General features: G+C 38.9%; 1 protein-coding gene across 1 annotated transcript; it reads right to left on the reverse strand.

The window, feature by feature from the left end:
- Window positions 1-763: 763 nt before the first annotated feature.
- TMPRSS12 (transmembrane serine protease 12) lies at window positions 764-21,640 on the reverse strand. The gene is made up of 5 exons (XM_021704846.1): window positions 21,406-21,640; window positions 20,529-20,724; window positions 13,347-13,615; window positions 3,322-3,464; window positions 764-1,101 (listed from the first exon to the last, which is right to left on the reverse strand). The coding sequence occupies exons 1-5, from the start codon at window positions 21,638-21,640 to the stop codon at window positions 847-849; spliced, it is 1,098 nt and encodes a 365-aa protein (XP_021560521.1). The 3' UTR covers window positions 764-846.
- Window positions 21,641-22,821: the final 1,181 nt, after the last annotated feature.

Raw genomic sequence — 22,821 nt, forward strand, 5'->3', positions numbered from 1 at the left:
AAATTCGAGCATGAGCTTCAAGAAAATAGGTTTAGAAAGTAGGTAAAAGCTGTAAGAAAGTCATATTATAAATTTTTTAAAAAGATTTTATTTATTTATTTGAGACAGAATGAGAGACAGAGAGCATGAGAGGGAGGAGGGTCAGAGGGAGAAGCAGACTCCCTGCCAAGCAGGGAGCCCGATGCGGGACTTGATCCAGGGACTCCAGGATCATGACCTGAGCCGAAGGCAGTCGCTTAACCAACTGAGCCACCCAGGCACCCCATATTATAAATTTTTAAGAAGTAAATTATTTGGTGGTGTCTGAACCATCATTCTTTTTTGGCCTAAGGAAGGAAGTATTAATATTTTAAAAATTATTTCAATTAGAATTTTAAAAAGAGGCAAATACTCTTTATCCTAGTATACTTTGGAACCAGAAACAAGATGATAATTAAAAAATATAAATCAAGTAAATGGCTTTAAATAAAATCTAAATTAAAAGGAAATTGTTTTGATTAATTTAACAAAAGAACCGCTTTCATTTTAATTATAAACTCTTTATTATTTGGCATTTATACACATAAGGTATATATTTAATAACTAAAAATTCTATACAAACTCTAGGAAAGTATTCCAAAGGTGAAATTATGATTATAACATAAAAAATAATCAAAATACATTAAAGAAGCATGTGATTCAGTGCCAAATTTATAATCACATATTTAATATGTCACAATCCTTTTGTTCCAAAAAATATTCACATGAGAACTGTAAAGTGGGCAATTATTTACCAAAAGAATAAATGATACTCATTATGTAGAATATGGAGAGGGACACAACGCAAAATAAAGATTCTTCAGAATTTCATTGTGGAATTGCTAGTAAGACAACAGAACCTGAGGCTACAAGGACCTGTCCAAGTAGAATATTTATGTTAAATATGCCTTTATTGCTTGCCTGGTAGAGGTGATCTGTCAGCCACTTTTGGTAGAAGGATGGCCCACAATAGACACCAGGAAAATTTTTTCGACCACAGCCATATCCGTAACTGGTAATTCCCATTACAAAAAATCGTTTATGTTCTGGTAAGTAGCACATTAATGGTCCACCACTATCACCCTATTAAAAAAGTCCCAAAATACTGTTAGTTGCTTCTAGTAGTCTTTAAACAACAGTAAAGCTGGAATAAATTAATCACATTAATCATACATTTATATAAATACACATTTTTAATATACCTTCAAGTTCTAAAGATCCATAGATTTTCATTTTTATATTCCAACTCAGACAGAAGGCGTTCCATCTGGCCCGATATTTAGAGGAAGCCATAAAGCTGGTGAATAAACTTCCTATCTGCATTGTTTCGAACCAGAATTGTATAAATCACATTGTTTGGATTTTTTAGTACAATTATTCAGGAAGACATGTAATTTAGGAAATAGTGTGCAAAATACTGTAAATACCAATAGAATACTTCTATCGCTTAATGCTGTATGTGAAAAGTGTAACTTTAAGATGGATAAAGGATTCTTTAAGGTGTGTGTGCGTGGTTTGCTAACTAGAGGAGAGTACTCGAGTAAATTGGCATCTCGAAAGAGGTGGCATCTAAGTGTTAATGTTGGCTGGTGCAGGGTAACAGGAATAAATAGCTAAGGCTCTCAGTTCTATTACAAATCACAGATGTCTGTCCTGGTTTCTGCAAGACTGTCAATGCACCAAAGCACTATTACTAAAGAAATCACTGAAAACAACAAGGACATTGAGATAATGCTTTCAGAACCTAAAGACTAAGGACTGTATTTCCAAGGTGTTTTCAGTTTCTCTATGTAAGGTTGGCACTGAATAGTTATTTTTTGATAATGAGGATGTTTTGCTTATGAATGCAATTCAATTAGATTAGATTCTCTACTGTTTTACTCAGCAAAATTTTTAAGGAAAAGGACACTGGAAAGATAAACCCTGGATTACAGAAACCAGAATGAGTAGAACAACGTTAGAGTATGGGGTACTGCTCGGGAATTGAAGTGCTGATATATTTAGAAGTAGTGAAGAAAAGAGAAAAAAGATTCAAACAGCACAAGAGACGAAACAAACAAAAAAAATAGATAAATTGACTTCATAAAAATTAAGAAAAAACAAACCTCTATGCTACAAATGGTAACATTAGGGAAATGAAAAGAGAGACCACAGAATGGGAGAGAATATTTGCTAACCATATATCTGGTAAGGGACTGGTATCTAGAATATATAAAAAAGGCTTATGACTCAATAATAAAAAGATAAATAACTCAATTTAAAAATGGGCAAAGGATCTGAATAGACATTTATCCAAAGAAGATCTACAAATGGCTGGCCAATGATTACATGAAAAAATGCTCCACATCATTAGTCACCAGGGAAACACAAATTAAAACCACAATGAAATACCACTTCATACACACAAGGATGGCTGTGATCAAAAAGACAACAAGTGCAGGCAAGGATGTGGAGAAATTGGAGTCTTCATATTGCTGGTGGGAATGTAAAATAGTGCAGCCACTCTGGAATAGAGTTTGGCAGTTCTTCAAAATGTTAAACATTGACCTAGCAATTCCAGTCCTAGGTGGAATTTCTAAGAGAAAGAAAAACCTACCTACACATAAAAAATGTATACTCAAATGTGTATAGCAACATTATTCATAATAGTCAAAAAGTGGAAATAGCTCAAATATCCATCAACTAATGAATGGATAAAATGAGGCACATCCATACAATGGAATATTATTCCGCGATAAAATGAATAAAGTATTAATACATGCTACAATATGGATGAAACTTGGAAACATTATATTAAGTGAAAGGAGCCAGTCACAAAAGATTACATATTGAATGATTCTATTCATATGAAATTTCCAGAATAGTCAAATATATAGGGTTTAGTGTTTGCTTAGGTCTAGGGGCAGGTGGGAGGAGAATGAGGAGTGATTTGTAATGGGTCGAGGCTTCTTTCTGGGTTGACAAAAGTATTCCAAAATTAGATTACGATAATGGTTGCACTGCTCTGTAAATATACTAAAAACCCATTGAGTTGTACACCCTAAATAAGGTGAATTGCTTATATGTAAATTATACCTCAATAGAGGTAGTAATAAAAAAAGAAAAATCCAAGGCAAATTTTGTCTAAATTTGACCAGGAAAGCAAGAGGATTTGGATTGTCAGACTGTAGTTAAAAAGGAGAAAAAAGAGTGCAATACTTATAAACTTAATAATTAAGACTTCACCAGAAAGTGATCAAAGACCTTGTTGAAGTTTCCTTCTAGCTTTAGAAAATATTTCAAAGGAAAATTATTTGGTCTTACCCTGCAAGTATCAAAAATCCCATCTTCATCACCTGCACAAAATGAAGTGTTAGGAATAATTTTCCCATAACTCTGCTCAGAATCGCAAATCTTTCGAGAGATATAATGCACTTCTGCTTCCTGTAACACATCTGTAACATTACCTGTTAACAACAACAACAACAAAAATACCAGTAAATGATTTCGAAGAGCAGGCATTTTGACAGTAATATAAAATGTTCGTGTTGAATAGGTTTTCTTTCCCAAGTGGCTCAACAGTTACGTAAAACTGTATCCATATACACATGTATATGCCTAGGAAGACTGTGGAAGAATGGTCGCCAAATGTTAATGACCACTATCTCTAGATAGTTGGAATTTCAGGTTATTTTTGTTATCTTTCCTTCCTCTGTTTCTTGAAGTTCTCAAAAGGATCTATACTTTTTTTTTTAAGGTTTATTTATTTACTTGGAGGAGGGGAGGGGCAGAGGGAGAGGGAGAGAGAGTCTCAAGCACACGTTCTGCTGAGTGCAGAGCCCCTGTGGGGGTCATTCTCACAGCCCTGTGATCACAACCCCAGTGGAAACCAAGAGTAGGACGCCCAACCAACTGTACCACCCAGGCGCCCCAAGCATCTACACTTTTTACAAAATAAAGCTATATAAAAATTGTCAAGGGCCAAGGAGGTAAATGCTGAGATCAATCTTAGGTTCTAAGTTGTGAATAATTTTTTATTAAATTTTCTAAGAACGCTAAGTTTTGAAGGATGGTCTACATGAAAATAAAACAGATTTTTAATTCATATACTCCCTTCACTTCTCTGCTAATTCCTGAACATAAGTGGTTCTTTGCTACTGAAGAGAGAGGAAAATACAGGGCAACACTTCAGGAACTATTGGACAAATTATTGTAAGATTTATCCATAGAAAAGCTTCTGTAACAGCAGCATCTGATCTTATCAGCCTCAGAGTTGCAGTCGCCACATGTGGTAGCTGAGAATTTTGTGTGCCCTGCATCCTTCCCCATTGTCCCCTTGGCTGTAGGTGGGCGGATGACCTAACTGTTCCATTCCTAGAATTCCATTCTCCTAGAACACTGGTCTGGGAGTATGTATTGTATTGTATTGTATGAAGTGTAAGTCTAGCCAATTGGAATACTTCTGTAGCACCATTTTAACTGGAACTGCCAGAGGAAAACCTTGTTCACTGTAGTCACATGACTGCTTAGTTTTAAGTTCAAAGCAGCTGCAGCCAAATTTGAACTTTATGACGACAGGCAGCCTGAGAAAATAGTCCAAATGCAGAAAGAATAGGCACAGGAAATAGAAATGAAGTATGTCCTAATGACGTTCAGATTCCTAGATAGAGGCTTCTTAGAGGCCAGCCACATTTCTGCGCTTTATTTAAAAATAATTAAAGTAATACTGGCAGCATATAAAAGAATATTTGTAACATATAAGTTATAGAATATAATAATGAAATGAACACCTGTGAACCTACCACCCAATTTATGAGTCTAAGCAATAGTAATACCAGTATGGTATTGGTGCAAGACTATTAAAAATAACTAGAGATTTTCAAAGTGAGTAAGACAGAGAGCTGAGAAATAGATGTCTGGTTTTCTATTCTGTTCGCCTGGTCACTTAGAATATCCTTGCACAAATATAACAGACTAATTACTATAGCTTTAAAATAATGATTTCTGGATGGCAACTCCTCTAACATATTTTTCTTCTGGAGGAGTCTTGGCTATTCTTGGGTCTTTTAGAATGAGCTTTTTAACTATCTCAAAACTCATGTTAGGGCTTAGCATTCCCTATTTTTGTTTTTGTTCTGTTTTGTTTTCAGTTTTTTCAGATAGAATTGACATCTTTATGACACTGAGTTGTCCTATTCAAGCATAAAGTATACCATTCCATTTACTTAGGTATTCTTTAATGTCTTAAAAATGTTTTAGGATCTCTTCCATAAAAGCCCTGCAATCTTTTGTTAGATGTGTGTTTTTTTTTTTAATATTTTATTTATTCAGTTGACACCACAAGCAGGGGGAGCAGCAGGCAGAGAGAGAGGGAGAAGCAGGCTCCCCACTGAGCAAGGAGCCTGATGTGGGGCTCGATCCCAGGATCCTGGGATCATGACCTGAGCTGAAGGCAGATGCTTAACCGACTGAGCCACCCAGGTGCCCTTGTTAGATGTGTTTTTTGCTACCTAATCAGTTTGGTATTATTGTAAATGTTAACTTCTGTTAACTTTCTTCTCCAGCATTTTGTTATGAAAAATTTCAAACATAAGGCAAAGATGAAAGAATTTCTCAGTAAACAACCATGTGCCCACCTCCTATAGATTCTTTAGTATTTTTGTTTCATCTGTTTACTGTTTTTTAAAAAGATTTATTTATTCATTCATTCATTCATTCATTTATTTTTATTTTATTTTATTTTTTTTTTAAGATTTTATTTATTTATTTGACAGAGACAGAGACAGCGAGAGCAGGAACACAAGCAGGGGGAGTGGGAGAGGGAGAAGCAGGCTTCCCGCTGAGCCGGGAGCCCGATGTGGGACTCGATCCCAGGACCCTGGGATCATGACCTGAGCCGAAGGCAGTCGCTTAACCAACTGAGCCACCCAGGCGCCCTCATTCATTTATTTTAGAGGGGGCAGGGGGAGAGACAGAGGGAGAGGGAGAGAGAGAACCTCAAGCAGACTCCCTGCTGAGCATGGAGCCTGATCTGGGGCTCAGTCTCATGACTGTGAGATCATAACCTGAGCCAAAATCAAGAGTCGGACGCTTAACTGACTGAGCCATCCAGGTGCCCCTGTTAACTTTTTTTTTTTAATTTTGTAATTATTTTGGCAACTTTTTATTTAGATAAAATTTCAAAATTATAGAGAAGTAGCAGGAATAGTACAAGGAACTGTAATATACCTCTTACTCAAATTCAACAGTTGTTGACTTTTTGTCACACTTGCATTATCATTTGTACTCTGTGTGTGTGTATATAAATTTTTCTGAATCATTTGAGAGTGAATGGCAGACACTGTATTCCTATATCCTTAAATACTTTAGTGTATATTTCTTTTTTTTTTAAGATTTTATTTATATATTGACAGAGAGAGACACCGCGAGAGAGGGAACACAAGCAGGGGGAGTGGGAGAGGGAGAAGCAGCCTTCCCGCGGAGCAGGGAGCCCGATGCGGGGCTCCATCCCAGGACTCCGGGACCACGACCTGAGCTGAAGGCAGACACTTAACGACTGAGCCATCCAGGCACCCCATAGTGTATATTTCTTAAGAACAGGGACATTTTCTTACATAACCACAGTACATTTATCAAGATCAGAAAATTTAACACTGGTACAATACTATTAACCAATTCATGTTTAATCTCCAAGTATTATTGGATTTTCCAGTTATTGGTTATTAGTTTTTAGTTTATTGGTTTCTGTTATTGGCTTATAGTTTAATTTCATTGTTTATAGTTTAAGTCCTTTAAATTACTTTCTGTCTCTATGATTTGCCCATTCTGGACATTTCATCATATAAATGGGATCATGCAATAATGTGGGCTGTTAGGTAGAGCTTATTTCCCTTAGCATAATGTTGTAGCATGTATTAGTGCTTCATTCCTTTTAATGGCTAGATAAAATTCCATTGTATGAATATACCACGTTTTGTTTATCCATTTATCAGTTGATGGATCTTTAGTTTTTTGTTTTTGCTATTTTGAATAACGCTGCTATGAGCATTTGAGTACAGGTTTTTGTGTGGACGTGTGTTTTCATTTCTCTTGGGTATATACCTAGGAGTGGAATTTCTGAGTCATATGGTAACTATAGATTTAATTTTTGAGGAACTAAGAAACTGTATTCCAAAACACCCATGCCATTTTATATTCCCACCAGCAATGCATAAGGGTTCCAGTTTCTCCACATCCTTGTCAACACTTGTTCCTAACTTTTGATTATAGACATCCTTGTGGGTGTGACATCTGTTAACTTGGAAAGTTACATTTCCTAATCATTGATAGTGTATCAAAATGAAATAGATTTTGGTATTTTGGTTTTATATCTGGACATTTTACTAGACTCTCTTAATTCCAATGTATTATAGATTCTTTATTGTAAATAGTCACATCACCTGTGAATAATGAGTGTTTTGTTATTACCTAAGTCATATGTGTTTTTGCATCTTTTTCTAGTGTTACTGCACTAGAATTTAGTGCCAAGAATGTTTGGAGAGCGTATTGAGCCATTCTATAGCTCTCTCATTTGGGGGATTTTTCTGTCAAGTTTCTGACTGTCTTATCTAGGACTATAATCCCAGGCCAGTAGAGCTGTGGATTTTCCCCATTTGTCTCTTGCTGCTGAGTCCAATACTTTTATTGACAACTGCTAGCCTGGATTTTCAGCTGCTTTTCCAAATAGAGTTCACCTCCTCTGGCAACAAGGTTCTGTTCTTCACGGCCTTGCTAAAAGTACTGTACTGACTGATCTGAGAGAGGAGTTGGGAGCCCCTACAAGCAAGGAAGCTGCAGATTCCTCATTTTACCCAAATTTCTAGCTGTTTATGATAAATATTCCTCAATTTGTTGTGTACTTTGGCTGATTCCCAGGACCCTAAAATGATCGTTTTTGACAACTTTGTCAGTTTATATTTACTGGGGGAGAGGATTTGCCAGCCTCCCCATGGGCCGTCACAGCCAAAATGCCCATCCCTTTTGTAAATAAAGCATAATCAGAGTTCACAGTTTGTACATTACCTATCTTTGAACTTGGAGTTTTGCTTTATGGCCTCTAATAAGTGGTCAGTTTTTTTTTTTTTTTAAGATTTATTTATTTGAGAGTGTGTGCTGTGCAAGTGGGGGGAGGGGCAGAGGGAGAGAGTCTCCAACAGACTCTCCGCTGAGTGCGGAGGTTAACGCCTTGATCTCATAACCCATGGGATTATGACCTGAGCCGAAAACCAAGAGTTGGACGCTTAACCAACTGAGCCACCCAGGTGCCCCAAGTGGTCAATTTTTATAAAGATTCCACCTGCACTTGAAAAGATAAAAGCCTCTAAATTTTTGAGTGTACTGATTTGGCTATTAAATCAAGCTGGCTAATTACGTTGTTCAAATATTCCAGATCTTTACTAAGTTTTTATCCATTTGATATGCTAACAATAAAAAGAATTGTATTAAATTCTCTATTATCATAGAGCAGTTATTACATTTGCTGTACAATTCTATTTTTCCTTAATATTATCTGGGTCCTTTTTATCAGGCTCAAAAGTCTAGAACTGTTCTATATTCTTGGTGAGTTGAACCTTTTCTAAATCAAAATGATCTTTTGCCTTAAAGTCTGTTTTGTTTGCAATTTGCATAGTGATACTAGCTTTCTTTTATTTTTTTATTTTTTTATTAAAGATTTTATTTATTTATTTGAGAGAGTGAGAGAGCGCAAGAGGGGGTAGGGTTAGAGGGAGAAGCAGACTCCCCGCTGAACAGGGAGCCCGATGTGGGACTCGATCCTGGGATTCCGGGATCATGACCTGAGCCGAAGGCAGTCGCCCAACCAACTGAGCCACCCAGGCGCCCGATACTAGCTTTCTTTTAATTTTAATTTACTTGATATATTTCTTTTTTTTTTTTTAAAGATTTTATTTATTTATTTGAGAGAGAGAGAATGAGAGACAGAGAGCATGAGAGGGAGGAGGGTCAGAGGGAGAAGCAGACTCCCTGCCGAGCAGGGAGCCCGATGCGGGACTCGATCCCGGGACTCCAGGATCATGACCTGAGCCGAAGGCAGCTGCCCAACCAACTGAGCCACCCAGGTGCCCCTGATATATTTCTTTACTATTGTTTTACTTCAGTCCTTCCATATCCTTACATTTTAGGTATCCCTCTAGGTAAGCTGGATTTCCTACTCCCTAATGTGATTTTCTGTCTGTTAATTAGTGGTTTGGTTCATTAACCTTTATTGTGATTATGGATATATCTGGACTTGTTTCTATGGTCTTATTTTATACTTTCTATTTTTCTCACTTTTCCTAAGCTTATTTCTCCTTTCTTGATTTTTTATTAAGATTTTGTCTTTCTTATTCCATATGTTTCTTATTCCAAGTTATATCCCCTATTTCTATTAATTTCTATTATTCAAATTTGACCATTCATGCTTAAATCTAATGTTAATCAGTATCTTAACACTTCTGAATAATACACAGACCTGAGATCACTTTAACTCTGATCACCGCTTTTCCCCCAATATTTAAGTATCTTTATTTTAATTCCATGAATTATACACTATTTTATTGTATTCCAAGGTTTCCCAATCTCAGAACTATTGACATTGTAGGCCAGATAGTTCTTTGTTGCGGAGGGTGAGAGCACTACCCTGTGCATTGAAGGAAGATGAGCAGTATTCCTGGCTTCTGCCCACGCTGACATAAGGCTTGATCTCAGGGCTGTGAGCTCTGAAATCAAGAGTCAGACACTTATCCACTGAGCCACCCAGGCACCCCTGGTTCTCTTTTAAATCTGCCTGGTCATTCTAGATAGTCTATTGCTTATTTCTAATTCTATTTTTTAATTTCTTCAAACAATTTATATATACTTATTTTGTATTCTATACCTAAAATATTACTATCTGAGATCCTTGGGGGATCTGTTGTTTTATTTCTGTTGATTTTCATTATTATGGTTTTTCTCCTAATGTGTTTGGTGATTTTTTTTTTTATGATTTTATTTATTTATTTGACAGAGAGAAACACAGCGAGAGAGGGAACACAAGCAGGGGGAGTGGGAGAGGGAGAAGCAGGTTTCCTGTGGAGCAGGGAGCCCGATGCGGGGCTTGATCCCGGAACGCTGGGATCATGACCTGAGCCAAAGGCAGGCGCTTAATGACTGAGCCACCAAGATGCCCCTGTTTGGTGATCTTTGATTGTGTGCTGATATTTGGTTGATTTTAATCTGTGGGAATCCTAAGTATTTTCTGACTTGGTACTAATTTAGTCCATTGAGTTTATTTCAATTATTATATTTTTTATTAATTTTTTTTTAGAGAGAACACACACACCAGCTGAGGGGAAGGGGCAGAGGGAGAGACAGAATCTTAAGGAGGCTCCACGCCCAGTGTGGACCCTGACACGGGGCTTGATCTCACAATCCTGAGATCATGACCTGAGCTGAAATCAAGAGTCAGACACTAAACTGACTGAGCCACCCAGATGTCCCTCAATTATTATATTTTTAAATTATTATCATTGGTTCTTTTTCATAGCTCCTTTTTATTCATATTTTTAAGCACATCTTTTATTTCTTATAATATATTAAACATCTTTTTATTTTTGATCCCAATATCTGAAATTTTTGCAGGTCTTATTTTGATGTCTATTGTTTCCGCTGACTCTTACTCATAATGCCTTATTTGCTTTGGTGTTTATAATTTTTAAAATTATAATCCAGGGCACCTGGGTGGCTCAGTTGGTTAAGCAACTGCCTTCGGCTCAGGTCATGATCCCAGGGTCTTGGGATTGAGTCCTGCGTTGGGCTCCCTGCTCAGCGGGGAGCCTGCTTCTCCCTCTGCCTGCTGCTCCCCCTGCTTGTGCTCTCTCTGACAAATAAAAAAAAATCTTTAAAAAAAATTTAAAAAAATAGTATTCACTGGGAAGGTTGGTGTGTGCATGTAATCTACCATGTTGCTGGAGAGCCAACTTAATCCTTAAAACAGCTCTCTGACAGGGGCACCTGGGTGGTTCAGCCAGTAAGCGTCTGCCTTCGGCTCAGGTCATGATCTCAGGGTCCTGGGATCGAGCCCCGCATCAGGCTCCTTGCTCAGCGGGAAGCCTGCTTCTCCCTCTCCCACTCCCCCTACTTGTGTTCCCTCTCGCTGTGTCTCTCTCTGTCAAATAAATAAATAAAATCTTTAAAAGAAAAAAAATAAACAGCTCTCTGACAGGTATTACTGCTCTCATCTTACAGATCATGAAAATGTATGACAGTGTGAAAGATGATATGATATAGTGGAAACATGAGTTTGAGACAGGCCAGCCTGGGATTGAATTTTTACCCCTCACTTAGCTGTGTAATTTAGGGCAGCTTACTTAACCTCTTTATTTTATTTATTTATTTATTTTTAAAGATTTTATTTACTTGTCAGAGCAAGGAGATTTTATTTACTTGCTGAGCAAGGAGCCCGATGCGGGACTTAATTCCAGGACCCTGCGATCATGACCTGAGCTGAAGGCAGATGCTTAACCAACTGAGCCACCTAGGCGTCCCTCACTTAACCTCTTTAAATCTGTTTATTTATCCATGTCATAGTACTTCTCATAGTGTTACTGGGGGCATTAAATGAGAAATTCATTAAGGTGCTTAGTATTTTATTTTATTTTTTTTAAAGATTTTATTTACTTATTTGAGAGAGAGAGAGTGAGAGACAGAGAGCATGAGAGGGGGGAGGGTCAGAGGGAGAAGCAGACTCCCTACCGAGCAGGGAGCCAGATGCGGGACTCGATCCCGGGACTCCAGGATCATGACCTGAGCCGAAGGCAGTCGCTTAACCTACTGAGCCACCCAGGCGCCCAAGGTGCTTAGTATTTTATTAAGTACCTAGCCCTGAATAAATGGAAGCTACTGTGATCATTGTTGTCCTAATTGTTGTTAAAGAGTCAATAACTTGGGGCGCCTGGGTGGCTCAGTCGTTAAGTGAAGTTAAGGACGTTGCAGGGCTGAGATTCAGACTTAGGTCTGTGATTCTAAAGCCCATACTCTTTTCCCTACACATGTTGCTTTCTTAACTTGTTTAAATGGTATTCACAGAGGAAAAAAAGAAAAGTAATAATTCACAGATCTTTCATACATTTATCTGTATCATATCTAAATAATCTACACTTATTTGTTTTTAAAAGTGTATGTATGTATGTATGTATGTAATCTCTACACCCAACGTGGGTCTCGAATTTCACAACTCCACGATCAAGAGTTGCATGCTCTTCGGACTGAGCCAGCCAAGTGCCCCTAATCTAAACATTTTTTTTTCCAAAGATTTGTTCATCCATCCTAGAGAGAGGAGGGGGAGAGGAGGTGGGCGGGGAAGAGAGAGAGAGAGAATCCCAGTGGGGAGAGTGATGCGGGGCTCCATCCCAGGACCCTGAGATCATGACCGGAACAAAAATCAAGAGTTGGATGCCCAATCAACTGAGCCACCCAGGCACCCCTCTACACATATTTAAATGGCTAATTTCTGTAAGGAATAGAAAAAAGAGTCTCAGCACTTGATCTCACTAGACTTTGATTCCATCAAGAACAGTTTGTACTTAATGCAGTACTTAGACATTCAGGCTGTAGAAATAAAGAAGACCTAGATTTGTGTTCTAGCTTCTCAACTTTCCACAATTCCTGGTCTGTTAAATAGGAATAATGACATAAACTTCCTAGTAGGAATATTTTGAAGATAAGATAAAATAGTATATTTAGAAAAGGATCTAAAACATGGTAAATGCTCCCAAATGGTAACTATTTTTAGAACCAAAGGCAGAGACTATTTTCTACATTTATTTGTTGATAGTTCATAATAGTTCAACCAATCAATAATTAGTGCTCATTTGTACAACTAAAGAAAATATATGGCACTCAACCTGTTTGATATTAAATAGGGTATTAAATTAAAAGGACACTAAATTTGATTCCTTACAGCTAGAAGCTTATTATTTATGATAAGCAATCCTCTCACAGAGCTGGCTCTATCACCTATGAATCTCAGAAACTACAAAAACACTTAGAATCATCATTCTCTCTGAGAATGTTTAGAGGTTCAAGTCTCTTAGCATGCATAACCAGAGAAAGTCTCTATTTCTGCTTTGGAAGATAATTTTCTCTTTCTTTCTTTTTTTGATAATTTTCTCTTTCCTACAAGGAAGAAAAAATACAAGAAAAAACATTTCTTTTTCAATGGTTTGTAAAGACCTATTGCTCAAATTCATGATATAAAGAGATGAATATATAAAAGGGTACACCCTCTCCAATAATCAGGAAAAATGTATAAATAAAATTCAGACTATAATTACCTCCTTCTTCTGTTCTTCCCCAGCCGCTTATAAAACACTTTGTGTTTTGGTCCAGTTTTTGGAAAACATCAAAAGGCAGACAAATAGGCTGAATATAGTCAGTATACCTTACTGCTTTTTTTAAATGAAATAGTGCAATATCATTTACATAAGTTTCCAAATTGAAGTCTGGATGGATAATGATTGCTTTAACTTTCATCTTCTTGGAGTGTGGATGATGCCCTTTTATACTATTAGTTCCAATCACAACTCTCCACATTAAAGGATCTCTGAAAGAGAATAAATGTTATTATAAACATGTTATTTAACTAAGTAAATATTCTTAATCTCCTAGTTTTTGTTTTTCTGTTAGATTAATAACAAAAATTTAATCCTACTTTCATGTACATGAAGTCACATCAAATAAAAACCAAAATATCATGATGAAGGAGAAATAGATCAGTGGGACAGAGGGTCCAAAACCATATTCGAGTACATGAGATTTTAATATATGATTAAGGTAGCACTTCTTACCAGTGGACAAAAGAATGAATGATTTGATAAATGGTATTGGGACACCTAGCTAACTAGTTTGAAAAGTGAAATAAGATTAAATCTCTGAAAAGCACTAAACAGTAAAATAAACTTGAAATTGATTAAATGTTAAATGTAAAAAAATTTTTATTATAAAATCTTTAAAGTCTTTACTTTTAAAGATACATAAAGTGGTATGTCTGAGATTTGCTTCAAAATAATTGAAGGAAGGAGTTGGTCAGGATAAAGATGAAATAAGATCAGGCATGAGTTGATAATTTGAAGCTGGGTGATAGGCATATGGGAGTTCACTAAACTATTCCCTTTACTTTTGTAAATTTTGAGGTTTTAGAATGAAGCATTTGGATATTAAATTAGCATGAGAATTATAAAAATTAAACCAGAAAGAAAATGTAGATGAATACATAGCAATGATAGCATTGATATAAAACAGGAAGCAACTAATGGGTCTTGACAATCTTAAAAAAAAATAATAAAGAACAAGTAAAAAACCAAACTAAAAAATCCTTTGTGGGTCAAAATCAACAATTAAAACCTTTAGCATTTAGGGACGCCTGGGTGGCTCAGTTGGTTAAGCGACTGCCTTCGGCTCAGGTCATGATCCTGGAGTCCTGGGATCGAGTCCCGCATCAGGCTCCCTGCTGAGCGGGGAGTCTGCTTCTCCCTCTGACCCTCCCCTCTCTCATGTGTACGCTCTCTCTCACTCATTCTCTCTCTCTCAAATAAATAAAATCTTAAAAAAAAAAAAACCTTAAGCATTTAATAGTTGTTACATTTGGAATTGGATTGGGAAGGAGGACCTTTTATTTTATACATTGTTTACAAATGCTGAAATTCCTTTTCATTATTCAAATTGGCAAAGTTTATGAGTGTGTGTGTGTGTGTGTGTGTGTGTTTGATGATAATGCTCAGGACAAACAACAGTCACAAAAACAAAGGAACTCTTATTCATGTGGAAAGTATAAACAGGTAGGTACCTTGGCAGTGTGTATCAATAGTCTATAAAAGTTGCCTTGTATTTTTCTTAAAGATTTATTTATCTGAGAGAGAGTGAGCACGGGGGGAGGGGCAGAGGGTGAGGGAGAGAGAGAATCGCTAGCAAACTCCCTGCTGAGCACAGAGCCCAACTTGGGGCTCAATCCCAGGACCCTGAGATCATGACCCAAGCCAAAACCAAGAGTTGGACACTCAACCGACTGAGCCACCGAGGCACCCCAAGTTGCACTGTATTTTACTTTGCAATTCTACTTCCTAGAATTTCTCCTAAGGAAATACAAGACATTTAGCTATCTTAAAAGTGGATTAGGTGACCTCTAGAAAGTTTACCAAAAAATTTTAAAGCCCTAGTTCTATTTTGTATACAAAGAAATCACTGCTTTAAGCTACTTTGAAATAATGATCTTTCTTTTCTTTTCCAAACTTATTCAACTTATATTCCTTATTTACTTCAATTTATATCAGACCATAAGATTAAAAAACAGGCTATATACACTGAACACTGCAAAACATTGCTGAAATTAAAGAGGACATGAATAAATGGAAAGACATCCCATGTTCATGGATTGGAAGGCTTAATATTGTTAAGATGACAATACTACCCAAGGTGATCTACAGATTCAATGCAATCCCTATAAAAATCTCAATGATATTTTCTGAAGAAATAGAAAAACCCATCCTAAATTCATACAGAATGCCAAGGGACTCCAAATAGCCAAAATAATCTTGAAAAAGAAGAATGTAGTTGGGGGACTCACATTTCCAGACTTCAAAACTACAGCAAAGTTACAGTAATCAAAATAGTGTAGTACTGGCAAATACACACACCCCCCAATGGAACAGGATAGAGAGCCCAGAAATACAACCTTGCAAATGGGATCAAGTGATTTTCAACAAAAGTGTCAAGACAATTCAGTGGGGAAAGGACAGGCTTTTTCAACAAATTGTGCTGGCAAAATTGTATATGTACATGCAAAAGAATGAAGTTGAACATTTACTTTACACCATATGCAAAAATTAACTCAAAATAGGTAAAGGCCTAAATATAAAAATAAAACAAGGGAAGCTGGGTGGCTCAGTAAGTTAAACATCTGCCGTTGGCTCAGGTCATGATCCCAGGGTCCTGGGATCAATTCCCGCATCAGGCTTCTTGCTAGGCAGGGAGTCTGCTTCTCCCTCTACCTGCCACTCCCCCTGCTTGCATTCTCTCTCTCTCTCTGACAAATAAATAAATAAAATCTTTTTTAAAAAAAGTAAAAAAACTCTTAGAGGAAAACACAGGAGAAAACCTTCATGGTACTGGATTTGGCAATGATTTCTTGGATATGACACCAAAAACATAGGTAACCAAAAATTAAATAAATAAATAAGTTGGACTTCTTCAAAATTAAAAACTTTTGTGCATCAAATGACATTATCAAAGAGAGTGAAAAGACAACCCACAGAATGAGAGAAAATATTTTCAGATTACATATTTGATAAGGGATTGATATCAAGAATATTAAAAGCATTCCTATATCTCAACAAAAATCCCAATTAAAAATGGGCAAAGGATTTGAATAGATATTTCTTCAGAGAAGATATGCAGATGGCCAATAAGCCATGGAAAGATGCTTAACATCACTAGTCATTAGAGAATTGCAAATCAAAACCAGTGAGATACCACTTCACACTCATTAGAATAGTTATGATAGTGTAAGTGTAAGTAGTTTAAGTGTAAGTGTAATAGTGTAAGTTTTCTAATCAGTGTGGAGCACTGGGAGAAGAAACAAATTTAAGAGATACTGCACAGAGAGAGCTAATTCCCTGGGTAACAGAGCTGTTGGTGATGCCGTTATCTGAAAGAATAGAAAATGAACAGGATTAGAGGAAAGATTTTTGAATACGTTTTCCAACTTGTTGAGACTGTGACTCTAGTATAAATGTATAGTAGGGAGCTAGAAATATGACTCAGCTGGAGAGACTTGGGAGTTTCCAGCACATGGTGATTACTGAAACAGAAGTAGATGAGACATCTCTAGGAGAGAGTACAGATGATAAAGCAAGAGGATGGGAGTGGAAAATGTTGCCATTAGATGATGACAAAGACTCATCAAGGAAAAGGAGAAAATTAGAGGTGACTTAGAAATCAAGAAAAGAGATCGCTTCAAGGAGAACAGTGGTCAACTTTGTCACATGTTATAAAGATCAAATAGGATGGGGACTGAAGAGGTAATTGGATTTGGCATGGAGGTGGATTTTTAATAGTGTGTTCTGAGCACCGAAATCAGACTGCAATTGGCATTTTATAAGTCAATGCAGATGAAGCAAAAGGGAGTTTCCCAAAAGGAAGGGAAGAAAGGAAATGGTAGGGTTCATTGACAGGTTGTAGGGAAGAAACCAGAGAGGTTGAAAAATACTAGAGACAATGAGGTACAATACAACAGCATATGTTGAAGAACCAGGTTTAGATCAGGGGGCTGCTATTTAACAGCAGTGTGATCTTGGGCAAGTTACCAAATCTCCCTCATCTTTGGATTCCTCAAGTGTAAAACAGAGATAATAATAGCTATCTCAGAGAGTTACTGGGAGAGTTTTTGTTTTGCTTTTTAGGGATTTTATTTATTTGAGTGAGCCCGAAGTGCGGCTTGATCCCAGGACCCTGGGAATCATGACCAGAGCTGAAGGCAGATGCTTAACCGACTGAGCCACCCAGGCACCACAGGGCTTTTTTTTTTTTTTTTTTTTTTTTTACACAGAATTATATGTAATGTCCTTAGTACCTAATCTCAGAGCAAGTCTTTGATAAATGGTTGTTCTAAGAAGGAAAAAGGGATAGTTGATGGTGCAAGGTTTAAGAAATGAGGGGGACTGGAATAGAATATGGCAAAGTTAGTCCTCTGACAGGATGCTCCTGAAAAGTAGAGAATATGCCTCAGTACTGTCTACTGCTTCAGCACCTAGACCAGTCCCTAGCATATAACATACATTCAGTAAATGTTGAGTAAAACATTAATAAGACTTAGTCTTGAGAAATGTTAAGTGGAATATGACATTATCTTCAAATGCTTGGAAGAGGAATTGGGTTACATATAAATATGGCTTGAGAGCAGATAAAAAAAAAAACCAAGACACTTATTTCAACATAAGAAAAGCTTCCTAAGCATTAAAGCTGTCTGAAAATGAACTGATATTCTTCCCAAGGTAGCAGTCCATCATCACAAGAGATGTTTCAAGTAGAGAGCCATATGGTATAGTTGTAGTTATATGTGTGGGTTTTCATTCTGGCAAACCTGGACTTGATCCCTGATTTTGTTGCTCTCCAGCCATGAGCAAGGTATGTAAGAACGCTTAAGTCTGGGACACCTGGGTGGCTCAGTTGGTTAAGCTTCCGCCTTTGGTTCAGGTCATGATCCCAGGGTCCTGGGATTGAGTCCCGCACCAGGCTCCTTGCTCAGTGGGCAGTCTATTTATACCTCTGTGCTCTCTTTCTCAAATAAATAAATAAAATCTTAAAATAAAGATAGCATGTTAAGGGTGCCTGGCTGGCTCAGTCAGTGGAGTGTGGGACTCTTGATCCTGGGGTCATGAGTTCAAGTCTCATGTTGGTATGGATTCTACCTAAAAAAATAAAATAATAAAATAAAAAATAGCATGCTATACAAGCGTTGTAAAACACCCCTGAAAGAACAGAATTGATTCCTAAATCTGAAACTTTTCTTCTAGATCTCTTTCTATACCTGTGGTTTATATCTTAGTATCTTATTATTTTTCTACCTCTATTCCTCAGAAGGTCAGTTTATGGTTGAAAAATGTATACAGGGGTGCTTGGCTTGCACAGTTGGTAGAGCATGAGGCTCTTGGTCTCAGGGTCATGAGTTCAAGCCCCATGCTGGGCGAAGACCTTACTTTAAAAAATGTAGTATACAGACTAAAACCTTATGTACTCCATCAGGTCAGTTGCCCTCAATTGAATTTTTTTTTTTAAAGATTTTATTTATTTATTTGACAGAGAGACAGTGAGAGAGGGAACACAAGCAGGGGGAGTGGGAGAGGGAGAAGCAGGCTCTCCGCTGAGCAGGGAGCCTGATGCGGGGCTCGATCCCAAGACCCTGGGATCATGACCTGAGCCAAAGGCAGACACTTAACAACTGAGCCACCCAGGCACCCACCCTCAATTGAATATTTAAGTTGTTAGTTCCTCTTAAAGACTTTTCATTCTTCTCTAAGAGAGCTGTTCTCTTAAATATTAAAGACAGGTACCATGGTTTCCCAAAGGATTTTTCTTAGAGCTTCATATTAAATGGTTAGGAGGGTCATAAAGTTCTATTCTAACTGTGGTAAATCCTATTTCTCTAAGACTGACATCATCCACAGAATCAGTAAACATTTATTATGTCTTTTATTAAGTAGGCCAAGTCCTCTATTAGTCCAAGGAATACAAAATAAAACATGTAGCCCTTGTTTTTCAAAACTAATGATCCAGGGGTGCCTGGGTGGCTCAGTGAATTAAGCGTCTGCCTTTAGCTCAGGTCATGATCTTGGGATCTTGGGGTCCTGGGATCAAGCCCTGCATCCAGCTCCCTGCTCAGCAGGGAGTCTGCCTGCCTCTCCCTCTGCCCCTCCCCCCACTCATGCGCGCTCTCTCTCTCTCTCTCTCAAATAAATAAATTTTTTTTTAATTTTTTTTTTTTTAAGATTTTATTTATTTGCGAGAGAGACAATGAGAGACAGCATGAGAGGGAGGAGGGTCAGAGGGAGAAGCAGACTACCTGCTGAGCAGGGAGCCTGATGTGGGACTCCATCCCGGGACTCCAGGATCATGACCTGAGCCAAAGGCAGTCGCTTAACCAACTGAGCCACCCAGGCGCCCCCTCAAATAAATAAATAAATTCTTGTTTTTTTTTTTTTTTAAGATTTTATTTATTTATTTGAGACAGGGAGAATGAGAGAGAGAGAGCACATGAGAGGGGGGAGGGTCAGAGGCAGAAGCAGGCTCCCTGCCGAGCAGAGAGCCCGATGCGGGACTCGATCCAGGGACTCCAGGATCATGACCTGAGCCGAAGGCAGTCGCTTAACCAACTGAGCCACCCAGGTGCCCAAATAAATAAATTCTTTAAAAAAAAAAAGCACTCATGATCCAATGGTGAGAAAGAAAAACACATGGTTACAATATAATAATTTTAAAAGCTAAAGAAATCGTCATTATTTAAAACAGTCTGACAAATTCCAACCCAAAGACCAAATCTGACCTGTCTTCTATTTTTGTATAGCCCATGAGCAAAAAAAAAAAAAAAAAAAAAAATTTTTTTATACTCTTAGATGGGTGGAAAAAAAAAAACCCAAAAAATATTTTGTTCAAATTTCTGTGTTCATAAAGTTTTATTGGATCACAGCACACTTATTCAATTGTATTGTCTATGGCCACTTTGATTCTATAGTGGCAGGGTTGAGTTGTTGTGACAGAGTCCTTAACATTTGTACTGTCTTTACAGAAAGTATGTTGACCTCTGATTTACAGGATTCATTTCAACAAACAGTGTGCTAGTGTAAAGCATTATGGCTACTTGTAACCACACAGCTTAACTGAACATGGCTGAAATCAAATGGTCCTCTACTACTTCAAAATATCCCCCAAGAGAATAAAATAGGAGTTGTGTTCTGAATACATACCTAATGTCTTTAGTGCAGTGGGCAGCTGTGAGGACCCACTTATTTTTCACTAAGCTTCCCCCACACATATGAGCCAGAATTTTGCCTGATTGAATCTGCAGGCTAACTACCCATGGCCATGCGCCAGTTTGAGCTGTTGTGCCGCCTATTATCCGAGACCCTTCCAATGCATCTGCAAGTGGTGCTGTCCCACAATCTAAAAATAAAAATCATATATTATTTGTACTGAACATCTAATGATATGTATTCCTAATCTTAACATACTAATATAATCTTTTAGATTCCTATTTAAAAAACATAATCTGTATACCTACGGCATGCCCATATTTTGAAAAAAAAATCTTAAAGGAGAGTTAAGACAAACATGCCTTAAATGATCACTACAAATAGAAAGGCATTAAATCAACACAGTTCGTTAATTTTAAAACTCCATTCCCCCAAAATATAAAAATGAGGTAAGTTTCTCTGACCAGGTATCATGTTGTTGCCTGTGCAAAATGGCAATTAAAAAGCCTGGGACTGGTGAATCAAAAGCTACAAGTTCTAATAGTCGCCATTTGACTTGCTGGGTGAATTTTTCTCAAGTGTAGTAGGACAAGGTCACCTACGAGCCTTTTCAACTCTGAATTCCACTGAATTATTAATCTTTAAAATGGGAATGACAAACCTCAATGTTTTGAGCATACAGAGCTGCGCTCCACAAGCGTATGGCATTTTTGCTACAATGACTACCACACCGTCATAATTAATCGGACTGCGTAGGTCTGTACATTTTAAAGGCAGTTGGGACAGCAGAAAAGGAGGGACCCAAATTCAAACACTACAGAGGTGGGGAGCACGCCCGGGAGGCTGCTGAAAGAGAGGAATCAATGGATACTGCCCTCTGCGGCCTCCGCTCCCTCCTCCAGGGCCTGGAGCGCCTTCCGCCTCGCTTGCCCAGCCTCCCGCCACCCCGGTGCACCGGCCTGCTCCCGCCAGGAGCTGCGCCCAGTCCTTTCGGAAAGTGAGTCGAGTCCGGAGTGCGGGAGAGCGCTCCCCACGAACAGCAGCGCCGCGCTCAGGAGCCGCAGCCCCATTTGGGAACTCCCGCTGGGCAAGATGGCGGCGGGCATTGGCCGGCGGCCGGGGCTGCGGGGCGCCGCCCAGGAGACGAGGTGTGCGGGCGCGCGTGCGGCGAGCGAGGATCAAGCTCGCGGAGGAAGCCAGGGGCGTGGGGGCGGGAGGCCTGGGGGGTGGCCCAGTTGCCCGGATGCGTGTGGCCTGTGGGCGGTATCCTCGTTGGCGGCCGCTCGTTGGCGGGTGCGCGCGAGGAGTCCTGCGCCCGGCCGGCGTCAGAGTGCTCGTGCCTGGGCCAGAGCCGCGGGCCCGTACGGTACAGTTGGGCTTCTGTGCGGGGAGGGGATGCAGAGCCCCGGGCCCTGCTAGCTCAGACTTGCAGGGCCTGGAAGGCTTCCAGAAGTAAGGGCATCTAAACCGAGGCACCTAAGCTGGGGAGGGGAGACAGAAAGCAGAAGACAAAGCAAGTGCAGAGGTTGGGATCTGAGATGAGATAGGCGCCCAGGAACCCAGATTCTGTGATAGAGATCCATCTCGTTATTGTTTTGCAGTAGTTTGTCTTCAGCCCGTCGCCTCAGGGTGAGCTGATAAAATCAAATTGAAGGACCTGCAAAGTTAAGGACAAAAGCTGACTGATGGTAACTGCATGCGCTCTAGCTCTTTTGCTCTTTTTCTCGCCCTTCAGTCCCTAGCCTGAGAGATGAATTATTCCTGGCCCCTCTCAGAACCCCTGAGATGCCCTTTGACATTCCAAACACTGTGGGGAGAGGACAAGGATAAGTGGCTCCAGTTAATTGATCTATTGAACAAGTAGGTATTAACCTCACACTATGCACCCATGCTGAAATAAATATCACATCACAGGAGGGGTGTTAAGACCTGGCCCTCTTGAGGCACCTGGGTGGTTCAATGGGTTAAGCATCCAACTCATTTTCTGCCCAGGTCATGATCTCAGGGTTGTAAGATGGAGCCCCGCTTTGGGCTCTGGGCAGGGAGTAGAGCCTGCTTAAGATTCTCTCCCTCAGGGGCGCCTGGGTGGCTCAGTCGTTGAGCGTCTGCCTTGGGCTCAGGTATGATCCCAGGGTCCTGGGATGGAGTCTTGCATCCGGCTCCCTGCTTGGCAGGAAGCCTGCTTCTCCCTCTCCCACTCTCCCTGCTTGTGTTCCCTCTCTCGCCGTGTCTTTCTCTGTCAAATAAATAAATAAAATCTTCAAAAAAAAAAAAAAAAGGATTCTCT

Source organism: Neomonachus schauinslandi, chromosome 5 (genome assembly GCF_002201575.2).
Source record: "Neomonachus schauinslandi chromosome 5, ASM220157v2, whole genome shotgun sequence".
NCBI lineage: Eukaryota > Metazoa > Chordata > Mammalia > Carnivora > Phocidae > Neomonachus > Neomonachus schauinslandi.

Excerpts from the sequence above, each read along its gene's own strand:
- TMPRSS12 (XM_021704846.1), bottom strand. The coding sequence starts at position 21,640 with ATGCCCGCCGCCATCTTGCCCAGCGGGAGTTCCCAAATGGGGCTGCGG. Across the intron at positions 20,725-21,405 it reads AGCGGAGGCCGCAGAGGGCA|ATTGTGGGACAGCACCACTT; the intron begins GTATCCATTGAT and ends TTTTATTTTTAG. Across the intron at positions 1,102-3,321 it reads GGATTTTTGATACTTGCAGG|GGTGATAGTGGTGGACCATT; the intron begins GTAAGACCAAAT and ends CTTTTTTAATAG.